Genomic DNA, 12,703 nt, shown 5'->3' on the forward strand with positions numbered 1-12,703 from the left:
GGGGTGCCAGGGACGCAGCCCCATTTGTGTGTTGTTATTTCGGGTAAAGCTAGCCGTGGGGGCGGCCGGATGCCGGGGATGCAGCCCCGCTGCCTCTTATTACTACAGATTGGCGCCCAGACGTGTGGACAACTGAATCCACTGAAAGCCTGAGAAAGCTTGGGAAAGAGAAGAGCATGTTTTCTTGGTAGCTGCAATTTAATAGAGGCTTCCTGACTCAGCTTTATCTGCAAAACCCTGCAGCTCATTAAGAGGTCCTGCCACGAAACACTTAAATGGTGTTGACGAAAAGCTGAACGCATGCTTTTCGGTTTTCAGCCGTAGCAGGAAAAAAGCTGCACCATTTAAAAATGCCAGCTTTCTGGGCTGTCCTGCCAGGGCAAACTCTGACTCTTTTACACAGGCGGTTCATGTGGTTTGCAAGCACAGGCCGCTGAAGCTCGCTTGCTGGCAGGGACCTTGAAGTGCCATAGAGTTGTGGCAGTAAACATAGGTACAGCCAGTACCTCAGCCATGAGGCTGAAAAGCTAAGGAATGGGCTACATCTAGCCGGCAAAGCCACGCCTTTAATTCTACTGATATTGCTTGGTAAATTAAAGACTCATGTGGTCAGAAAAGGAGAGATATACAGTAAAGAGAGATTCAAAGACAAAGAAAATTTTTAAATGGTTTACAGTGTGTTAAAAATATATGTAGACTAAAAGTTGAAGTTCTTAAAGTAAAAAACAAAAAAAAAAGGAAGAGAGTTGTTGTGTGTGGTAGTACACACCGTTAATCCCAACACTTGGAAGGCAGAGGGAGATTGACCTCTGTGACTTCAAGGTGTGGTAGCACACGCCTTTAATCCCAGTGCCTAGAAGGCAGAGACAAACAGATCTCTGTGAGTTCAAGGTGTAGTAGTGTACACCTTTAATCCCGAATGCCTGGGAGGCAGAGACAGGCAGATCTCTGAGACAGCCTGGTCCACAGAGTTATTCCAGGTCAAAGATATACAGAGAATATAAAATAGAAGTAAAAAGAAACGAGAAAGAGGTTAAAACAAAGCTGTACAAAGATGGAAAATAAACAGAGAATTTTGATACTGTATGCTATTATGCTCTCTGAATTATTTGAATGCTGAGGAAAGAGCAACAGCTGCTAAAAGATATTTATTTATAAATGCTGCTGAACTAATCCAACATAGATATTTTGATACCTTGACTTTGAAATTTGGGTCTAAGGATATGATGCTTTGGAGAGGGTCTTCTTTTGTTTTCACAGAGGACCAGACCCTGTGGATTGTGTCTATCCTGATATGGTATGATAGACCACGACCTCCCGAAAAGTTCCTGTGAACATCCTCAAAAATTACTTCACTCAACTGCCAACTGAGATAAACCTGGCACACAGGTTACACCCTAAATGATCTGATTAACGACGCCCCCATTCAGCAGGAAGCAGTTTGGAGAGAAATAACTACGCCCATATTCCCAAAAAATGTTTATAAATGTTCTTTTACATTTAAAGGGGGATATGATATAGGTATGAATAATTTGCATTAGTATAGATTTTGCTTTATTGATAGAGATTTACGGTCAATTTTGTTATATGTATATGTATTTCTGATATTGATTAAGGTATTGTGATTGTGTAGTTCATTATTAAAATGTAATATATAATTAGGAATATAGGTTGTTGATGGATAATCATAAATAATAGTCAAGTTTGTAGTCATGTTAGTTAATATTTTCTAGATGTGCGTAGATATATTTTAGATAGGCATTCTTCATATTTTTCAAAGATTATAGAATATGGCATTTTAAATGTTTTAATAACTTAGGACTTTTCATAACAATGAGACACTCTGCTCCTGGCAGCACCAATCTACTTCAAGAGGAAGATGGGCATCGAAGAGGCACCTTATGGAGTTTGATAGCCATTTGGGCAAGAAACTGCTCTTGCCTGGACTATTGCATAAACTGGACACAGAGAACCCGCAGAGAGAGGACTACTGAACTTGCCTAAAGGTGAGATGATCTTTCGGGGTTCCTGATTCATGGAAGAGTCTGCAAGACATCCTTCAGGACAAGCAGATAGTGACTGCCTTTGAAATTTCCTGCTTTATGGAAATGTCTGCTGGATACCATGGGCCTGAAGGCTGAAGATGAATGCCCCAACGGTACAGAGGAACTTTGGGTGGCTGTCCAGGCAGCGAGATGTCTCTGTCATTTCTAGAGTTTTAAAAGTTGCTTTTTTCTTGTTTGCTTAGGTAGTATTGTATCTTTCTGGAGTCTTTGATGGAGTTAAGAATAGTTAGTTATAGTTATAGTTTTCCTTAGTTATGATAAAGATTATCCGTGTAATTATTTTGGGTAAAGCTAGCCGTGGGGGCGGCCGGGTGCCGGGGACGCAGCCCTGCCGCTCCTCTTATTACTACACTGACCAGCTCCTCCAGTCACTGCTTTCTCTGACTCAGATGCTAGGCCTTCGCCTTTTTAAGGAGGAATTGCCAAGTCAGTGTATGTCAGTCCTGCTCCTGCTTATTTGACAATGAAGTTTTGGATTTAGGAGAATGTGGCATTTAGAACCCAAAATACAAATATCTTGCTGTGATTCTAATAATCATTTCTATATTAAAAACTTCACACAGCGTTACACCTGCTGCCAGTCCAAGGCCATACACAGAAAAGGGAAGGTTAGAGCCTACATCCATACCCAACACAACTCCAGACGTGGCAGCAGACTGTAGTCCATTGCATTATGATGTCTATGTCAGTCTAATCAAATATCATGAATGGATTATTTTCAAATAGCAGTGGACATGTAATTGTGAATTCCTAAAAGTAGATTTTTCACAGTTTAGGCTCTTGTTAGTTTGTTGTATTAAGGCTATTGTTTTAACAAATGACATAAAACTGAATGAAAATATCAGACTGGGTTATGTGATGAAACTGTAATGTTTTGCTTACAGTAAGTTAGGATATAAATGCTAATTCACACTGTGTTTATCAGTAAACTCCTTATAACTTCTAAAGACCCATCTTATATCAGATATGTACTGATAAATGTGATAACATTGTGTAAGGTGCCATGACACATGCTACTTAAGATAGATAAAATTTGCTTTGTATAGCTTCTCAGAGAGCCAAGAACACAAATAATTACAATTTTGAAAGTGCATTACGAGATAAGGCCAGAATTTAGAACATTTAGGGGGGTATATAATAAAGTTGGCATTTGAATTCATTTTAAAAGGTAGGTTGAATTTAGCAATCTCAGAGGTGACTGGAGAGTTTAAAATGAAGTTGGGTGTAATGCTGTATGTTGTACGTAGCACTTAGGAGATTGAAGCAAGTTCATAACCAGCCTGGGCTACATAGTGAGACCCTGTCTCACCACCCAGCCGTGACCAATAGAAGTATTAGAATGAAACAGGAAAAAAAAAGATAAAATATGGTTGTTAGCAGAAGGTAGTCTTCAAAATTCTAATTATATACTTTAAGGTTATATGTTCGATCTTAAAGGGCCTAATCTAATATATAATTTTATATGTTAATCAGTAGCATGAAACAGAATATTGTGCCATAATCAGAGTGACTTTTTAGAAATAGTAACTGTGTGTGTTGGTTCTATGGGAAATGAAAATTGGGGTTAAGTTGTAGGGAGGGAATGATAGAGAAAATTGAAATATAAGATAATAAGAATTAAAGTACAGCAACTGTGTCAGGTTTGGGTGTGAAAGCGTAATAGATCTATGATAAGAACACCAAAAAATGTATGTCATCAGTGGAACTTGCTGACCATTTATATGTGAGAACCAGGGGAGAGGAATGAGCTAACAATAACTCCATTTTTTCATTAGTATGTTTGTGAATGATGAGACCTCAATAGATACAGGGAAATAAGAAACTCTTATTTAGGAGATTAGATTAGATATATGGGTGGGTGGATGGATGGATGGATGGATGGATGGATGGAGCATGCAATTAAAGGTTCTGACAGATACAAAGAAAGCTATTTGAAATATCTGCAGAGCAGGAGAGGAACTTAAAACGTTTTGAAGAGTCATAATTGGAGCATGACAGTGATTCTGACCACTTAATTTATGGGTGAAAGGAAACCATCTCACTCCTCTCCTAGTATAGATGTAGGAATAAGAATCTATTACTCATAATAGGAAATTCCAGAAAGCATGTGAGGCAGTGGCTAGCGCTACAGCAGAGAGCGTTTCAAGACAGCTTAGGTCTGGAGATGATGCAGTAGTTCAGAGCACCGGCTGCTCTTGCAGAAAACCTGAGTTAAGGTCTCAGCATCAACATGGGCCATCTGTAACTCCAGTTAGGGGATCCAGTGCCTTCCTCTGGCCCCCATAGCCACAACACACATTGCCGCATATACACAGGAACAAACACATAAAACAAAAATATACATCTTTAAAATTTAAAATATAAATGCATATCTTTTAATCATATCAATTATAAGGAACAACAGGAAAGGTGAAGCTTAAGAGAGAAATCTCCCTATACATTAATTTTCTTTTACCTAATCAAACAACTCGAAAGTAGAACCTGAATTTTGTCATGAAGCAAAAGTTTGAGGGTAGTGAAACAGGACTTTCCGTTCTCAAGGTTAGCACCTGATGCATAACTTCTGTATTTTAATGTTGACAGCTTCTTCCCTGTGATTCTCTAGAAGCAGATGAAGTGGGAAAACTTAAACAAGAGAGAGATGCTGCTCGGGAGGAACTGCATGCGCTTAAGGTGAGCACGTCCTCGGCTTCCTTACATTTCCTTGTAAAAAGACGTCATCCTATATTGGATTCTGAAGTATTGCTGCTTATTTTGTGTTTAATCACAGTATGTTCATTTCAAACAGGACCAAGTCATTTGTTTAATTGTCTTCAGAGAGCAGAGCCATCCTTTAGTTCCCCTCTCACTTTTCCTTACTTTGTGATAGCGCATAAGATCCGATGTGCACAGCAGGTTTTCCTCTCATGTCTGACCCGGTTCCTCTTCTTCCTTCTCTTCTCTCACATTGGTGGCAACAGCAGGTATAGCTGAGGAGCCAGCTAAGCAAGCTGTGACAATTTTGAATCCTCTGATGTTTGTCGGAAATACATTTTTTTTTCCAGGTGCAGGGCCATGTCTGTGGGACGATGTGTTTTGCTAATGCAATTTGAAACTGTGTTTCAGGAGAGAACACATCACATATACCCCAAACGCACAATAACATTGTGATTTGCTCTCTATAGTAGCGTGCTGTTCTTAATGGAATATTGGGTTTAAGTTAAATTCTGACTTTCACAGGAAGTCATTGTATATTCCAAGAGAAGCAACATAATTACACTATGATCACTTTACCATAATAATATGTATTTTAAAATTATTCTGTTAGGCGAAGTTCTCTAGTTATTTACTTTAGTTTCATTTGGTATAAATTCTTGTTCAAAAGAGAAATACCCTTTTCTTTCCACTGTTGTTTTATAATGCAGTCTTTAGAGGAAACCAGCATTAAAATTTTTAGCATGTCCTCTCAGAGAGTTTCTGAAGACAGGCCAGCCAAATCACATTTTTAAAAATAAGCATATATGTGTAGGGGTCGGAGACACGTGGGAACTTCTGTGCCATCCTCTAGCTTTAACTATAACCCTAAAACTGCTGCCCAAAGTGAATTCTTTAAACAGTTATAAAGAAGCGTATATGTGTTAGATCATGCATAGATTAGGTCTTATAGAGCCTCTTTATTACTGCTCAGCTTCTTTTTCTCCCGTACTTTGAGATGAATCATGGCAGCTTCTAACACAGCTCTCCCATGTCTTCCATGGTAGGGATCCCATACACCAGCAGCTTCTCCTACAGGGCTTTTAGCCAGTTCTCTGTTAATGGATATTTAGGTTATCTCCAGTTCTCCATTATCAAAATTAACTCCAGGGACTGGAGAGATGGCTCAGCTGTTATGAGAACTTTCTCCTAGTCCAGAGGACCCGAGTTATGTTCCCAGCATCCACATCAGCTGGCTTGCAGCTTATATAACTCCAGCTCCAGGGATCCACCACCATCTTCTGGTCTCCAAGGCCACCCACATATATTTGACATACACACAATAGATACTGTAAACTAAGACTTTGCTTTGGTTTTCTGACCATCAAGACCTGAATAATCACACAAAAGCTATATTAATTACTACACTATTTAGACTATTAGTTCAGGCTTCTTATTAACTAACTCTTACATCTTAAATGGACCCATTTCTATTATTTTATATTTTACCAGGAGGTTTGTGGTTTGTTACCTCTTGCTTCTTGAATGGCTACATGACGTCTCTCTGACTCCACCTTCTTTCTTCTCTATCTCTGCTTGGATTTTCCATCTTGCTATGTTCTGCCCTGCAATAGGCCAAAGCAGCTTCTTTATTAACCAATGGTAATAAAACGTATTCACAGCATACATAGGGGAATCCCACATCATCTCCTGTTTCCTGTCTAAATAAAAAGGAAGGTTTTAACTTTAACATACTAAAATTATATATAACAAAACAGTTATCAAGCAAGAATTGCAATTACAATATTTAGTCTATTTGTATCTGGCAAAATTAAAGAAAAAATTCTATCATCTATTTTATCTTTGTGAGCATAAGGTTTCATATCTAATTTATCTTTTATTATAACTAAGGAAAACTGTAACTGTCTTCAACTACCTTAAAGACCCCAGAAGGATATAATATTACCTAGGTAAATAGGAAGTGCATTGTATGCAACTTCCCAAATTCTAGAATTGATAGAGACATCTTGCTGCCTTTACAGTCACCCAAAGTTCTTTGGTAACATTGGAGCATCTGTCTTCAGCCTATAAGCCCATAATACGTGACAGACATTTCAGTGTAGCAGGAAATTTGAAAGCCTGTTTTGCCTGTATTGGCAGTTTGTTAGTCATTTTCTTCTGCATCCTTCAGAACGTCTGGTAGTTTCTCTGGTGGAGCAGGAACCCTGAAGAACTGTCTCACCTTCTTTTGGCAAGTTCGGCAGTTGTTTTTCAGTGGGTTCTGCATCTCTAATCCATCAAGCCATCCAGGCAAGAGCAGTTTTTTGCCCAGTGGCTAGGCTTGTCACATTGAAGGCAAATTCCATAATGAGTTTCTTCATCCCCATCAACCTCTTGAAGTAATTGTTGCTTCCAGAAGCAGACCTGACTCACAGTTTTAAAAGTCTAAGTTCTTTAAGCATTTTACATGCCATTTTCTGTAGGTCTTTGAAGTGTTGAAGTTTATCTAACTGAAATATATTTCTGTATATCTAGAAAACCTAACTAATATTATTCAGTTTTTATTATTTTAGATGACTATTAATCTGCATTTCTTAACTATACATTACACTTTTAAATGAGCTGCACAAACACTACTTTAAACAAGAACAGAAATACATATGTCCAGTGTAACAAAATCAACCTTAAATTTGTTTCAGTAGACCAGGATCCATACCAATGTAAAGTATTCATCTCTATATCATATCCCCCTTATTTTTTTTAGAAATTGTCTGTGACCATTAATCATTTATAACCCTTTTGAGATGAAAATAAATGTTTTTAAGCAATCATTTTTTGAATTTGGGTGAAATAGTTTTAGGGTTCATGGAGCTCTTTCAGGAGGTTTTGTTCTATCAAACTATATTAGCCTGGAAGGAATCCACAGGTTCCCATCTTCTATGGAAACAAAAGCAGAACCCGTTTTCCAAAGCAACATATCCTTAGACTCAAATTTTAAGGTGAAGATATCTTTATGTTATCTTAGCAGCCCCCACAATCAAACAATCAAATGTCTCCCTGTAGTTAGCTCATTAATAGTTAAAACTTCAAAGAAAACACGATAATTTACGTAATCTAGACTCTGTATATTTTCTACCTTTACGTGGCTTTTTAAATACTACTTTTACTGTCTCTTTAAAGTCTTTGTTTTGTTTTTTAAAGCTATCTTTCTATAATTGTCTATACCCACTTCTTTCTTAAGCCTACATACATTTTCAAACACGTTGTGACCCATCTAGAGGTTTATTCTGTCTGAATCTGTCTTTATTGCTCATCTGTTAATTCTTTTCTGATCACTGCTTTAAACCGTTAAGCTGGTGTGGCTAGGACCAGAGTGGCCACTTTGCCTGTTGAGTCTACCCAGCTTGGCTTTCTAAAATGGCAGAGGCCCATTTACTTCCTCCTCTGGGAGCTATGTTTATTGCCCCACCTCAGGGAAACAGTTGGCTGATGCTACCACCAAGTAACATGCAGCGCGCTGCCCACAAATCCCATTCAAATGCTCCCTGGCAGGACCTCCCAAAAGAGCCAGAGACATTGTTGCCACCACCATGAACCAGGAAGCTGTCTCTTAAAGGAGCTATGCAGTTTTTGCTGCTAACACTAAGGCGGGAAGCCTTCTCTTATAGGAGCTGCCAGTAAACAGAGCCTATCTGAAAATATGCAGCTATCAAGAACTTCCAATTGACTCCCATTTCTGTGCGTCTAGAAACCCCCCCCTTAAAAAAAAACTTTCTTAGACTTTGTGTGAATGTACCTTGCCAAACATTGGGCACCACTAATATCTTTGTAGATGTGTGGGTGGGCAGTTGTGAAAGTTCACAGTAGACCTGTGAAAATGGAATTGCAATATTAAAGAATACCAATGTAAACCATTCTGTATATTTCTCCCAATTTTCTTTCATAAGGCTTTTGTAATTCTACTTTTTCCAAATATAAATGAGCTTCTCACAACTACGGTTATGTTTTATAACTCTAAAAGCACCACCTTTTCACAAGTTTGTGTATCTCAATGGAAATATAGAATTCATTTTTTAAATTATTAGTTTCTTCTTGCTCCCTTAGAACAGTCTTGTGGTGTTGGTCACACTGGTAAGACAGCATTGTCTCTGTGATTCATTGATAAACAAACAAAACCCACAGGTGTCACAGGTTTCAAAGGGTCTTGGATATTTTTCATTTCTCTAAATTTTATCACCATTAGATTTAATGACATATTTTGAGTTTTATTTTAATGTCAATATTAATTGCTAGAATTTTAATTTAAAACTGCAAGTTACACTCATGTAACATTTAAACAAGGGCCCATGAGGAGTCATTCAATCAAGATCACCTTTAAAGTTCATGAACTGTAATTGAACATATTTTAGTGTTGTAAAACCTGAAGTCCCAGAATAAAAAAGACTCTGCTCTCAATTTCCTCTACATTACGTCTTTTTTTCTGAGACCCAGTCTTTTCTAAAGTTTCTTAAGGTCTGGAGGGATGTCTCAGTTTTTAAGAATGCCTGTTGTTTATACAGAGAATCTGGGTTCTATTCCTGACACCCACATCATGATTCACAACCATCCATAACTCCAGTTCCAGGGGATCCAGTGCCCTCTTTTGACCTCTGTGGGCACCAAACAAACATCTAGTACACAGATATACATGCAGGCCCAACACTCATATGAATAAAATAAAATGAATAAATTTATTTTAAAACTTAAAGATTATATAAATAGTATATCAAACAATAAATATTTTGCTTGAGATAATGTTTGTATTTTCAGTTATTATAGCTGTTGCGCTACAGGTATCTACATGCACACATACACTGTGACACACACACGCGGACATGGACACGGACACACAGAGCTGCAGAGCTTGTTAAGTGAGGATCGTAGAGTAGAAATGCCCTGCTACTACCCATCATTGTCCTTCGACAGCTTTAGCCTCTGTGTCTCACTTGAGATGCAATAATCTCAGAGTACATACTTGATTTAATTTTAGGTTCAAAGATGACAATACTTACCATTATGTCATATTCAACTATATATTTCATATTGCAGCTATAATAGTAATATCCTTTTTGTGAGTTAATTGTTCGAAAATGGGCTAAAATTACATTAGGAAACCCAGTCTTTCTTTGGTATGATTAGAGCTTTTTTATGTCCAATTCAGAATAATAAGGCCCTTTGTCTGGTAGCTCTTTGGTAATGATAGCTGTCAACCAAAATTTAGTTCCTTTTCACCAATTTCAGTACTGACTGATTTCTTTTGAATCTCAGATTTTGATATCATATAACATTAAGGTAATAACGTTTTTACTACAATTATACATAGATGACTACTAGTGAATATTATCTGAAACCAGAAAAATAACCAGGAACTGCATTAGGAGATTTTATCAATTTGATGTTTAGGGAATAAACTTTGAAACAGAGGACTAGAAATCGTACTTCGTGTCAAAATGCCATGCTATTAATTCAGTGGTTTTTTAAACACAGGAGAAATTACTTGAATCAGAGAAACATAGGCAACAGCTAACGGAAGAGCTACAGACTGTGAAACAGGTAAGTCCTTGTGGGAGTAGGGTGTGAGTGGGATGGTGGGTACATGGAGGAGGTACATGAGCCTACCCAAGCTTTTAAAACAACAGTGCTTCCTCATATCTCAGGATTTGCTGCTGAGAACACCCAGAACTCTTAAGAATGAGCGTTTGGAGTTTATACCCACTAGAGTCCTGCTCTGGTACTCAAACAAGATTTTACAACTCCGCCAGGGCTTCCATGGACCATAACGACCAATCTTGTTGCTTTTCTGTTCTCTTTTCCTTTTGTTTTTGTTTTCTCTTTCTTTTGTTATTTGTACTTCAAGATTTTAGTAAAGACAAACCCAACAAGCCTCCTCTCCCAAACTGCACCAGAGAGCATTGTTACAGTTAGTTGTTGATAATAAATGATTAAGAATTTGTTTTCACTTTCTGTAGTCTTCACAAAATTGGAAGTAGATTAGAAGAAGACAAATAGTAGAAGCACAAACACTGGATACACTCTGAGCAAGAATTCAGGGTTAATAGAACCCTGTTAGAGATCAGGGGTGGTTGCTTGATTCAGAATCCCCCTCACGCTGCCTTCATAGAAAGCATTAACTTGGCCAAGAAAACAAACCTACCCACACTGACTCATATCCTTAATATGACAGTAACAGAAACCAGAATACGCCTCCAAAAGTACATCAAAGTAAGTCCTAAGGATGGCCTGCCACTGAACCAAGGCTGGCTACACCAGAGAAGGCATTAAGGACTCTGAAAGGAGTAGGGAGAAACAAGAATTGATGAAATAGAGGTGAAATCAGCCCCAGAAAGAAAAGGTGTCATAATTAATGTCCAAATCCTGAACATCAGTCAGGTCTTGATGGCTCTCGGCACCAGGATTCAGAAGAGTATGCACACAGAAGGAGCAGCCATTGAGAGCCATTGCTTCTGGGGAAGAATCAGGTGAATTAGAGTTAACAGAATATCTTGGACCAGTCAGTGATTGGGAAAGTGTTGGCAGAGACTGCTTGTTCATTTCCCAGCTGCCCTGACCCAAAATAATCACAGAAACTATATTAATTGCAATATTCTTTGGCCAATCACTTAAGAATATTGCTAGCTAGTGCTTATATCTTAAATTAACCCATTCCCATTATTTTACATTTTACCACAAGGCTCGTGGTTTACCAGTACGGGTACCAGCGCATGGGTGTCTTTCCCCTCTAGTCGCTACATGGCATCTCCCTGACTCCGCCTACTCTCTTCTCTTCTATCTGCTTGGAATTCCGCTTTGCCCTATTCTGCACTGCAATAGGTCCAACGCAGTTTCTTTATTAATCAATGGTATTCACAGCATACAGAGGGGAATCCCACATCAAGAAAGAAAACCCAAGAACAAAAGGAAAGGTCTTACAGAAAGAGAAGACATACCAATCCGCCCACTTCTCACCCTGAGACCATCAGTTATATAACCCATAATGCACCTACGCAGAAGAGGGTGCTGTCGACCTAAGACCTTTCTATAAAATTATTTCTAAAGCAGAAAAAAAAAATCTGAATCCTTACTAAACTGCAAAAGTTCACGTGACTTAAAGCTTCTGTGCTGTGAAATGCACAGAACAATTGCATAACAAAGTGGTAGACATTTATATTCGGGTGCGCTGGGAATATAACAAAGTGGTAGACATTTATATTCGGGTGCGCTGGGAACACGACAGGAAATTGTATGATTTCTTGAAGAAATCAGTCAGGAAAAGAAAATGCTAAAATTGAGAATTCTTCAGCCAAACTTTCCAGAATTAGAATTGTATATTTGAATGAACAGCCACTCAGAGGGCCCAGAACCTCCCACCCTCACCATGTGTACATTCCAGGAAGATGACAGATTTCAGGACCGAGAGGTAAGTTCAGTTACGCCTGGAGCAACGTCACGAAGTAAGAAAGTGCTAGAGTTGACAAAGCCAAACCATGAGGAGCTGCCTGACAAGGGCTTCTGTGCCCACATCTGGAAGAACCAGGACATGAGGCACTAGTCATGGTCGTAAATGATGCACCATGGAATGATAATAACTCCCAAGTCCGTACCATGTATAATTAGATTAGCTAATGGATGGGCAGAGAGGAGCACTCTGGCTCATGGTGATTGCGGCGTGCTGACTGGAAACAGCAGCACCACTGCTAGATTTGGAAAGAAGCATTTTGAATGTTTCAATAAGGATTGAATTAGGGGCAAATTAAGATGCTAAATTTAGGAGGAAATTTTAATGAACAAGATATCTACATAGTTATGTGGTTTAAAAGTAACTCTCCAAACCACTGCTAATTATAAGGGAGAAATAGTAATTATGCAGTGGAAAATTGAGAAAACAGTTTGATGCTAAAAGTTGTCCTCACCAAAGAAGTCATTTT

General features: G+C 38.4%; 1 protein-coding gene across 1 annotated transcript in view; it reads left to right on the forward strand.

The window, feature by feature from the left end:
* Nucleotides 1–12,703, forward strand: part of Stxbp4 (syntaxin binding protein 4) — a 161,446-nt gene that overhangs the window by 54,915 nt on the left and 93,828 nt on the right. Inside the window, exons 11-12 of the mRNA XM_041663812.1 lie at nt 4,650–4,739; nt 10,266–10,331. Of these exons, the coding sequence (XP_041519746.1) occupies nt 4,650–4,739; nt 10,266–10,331 (156 nt within the window). The remainder of the gene's footprint in view (nt 1–4,649; nt 4,740–10,265; nt 10,332–12,703) is intronic.

Source organism: Microtus oregoni, unplaced genomic scaffold, assembly GCF_018167655.1.
Source record: "Microtus oregoni isolate MIOR12 unplaced genomic scaffold, Mior012 000015F_ref0000493, whole genome shotgun sequence".
Lineage (NCBI taxonomy): Eukaryota > Metazoa > Chordata > Mammalia > Rodentia > Cricetidae > Microtus > Microtus oregoni.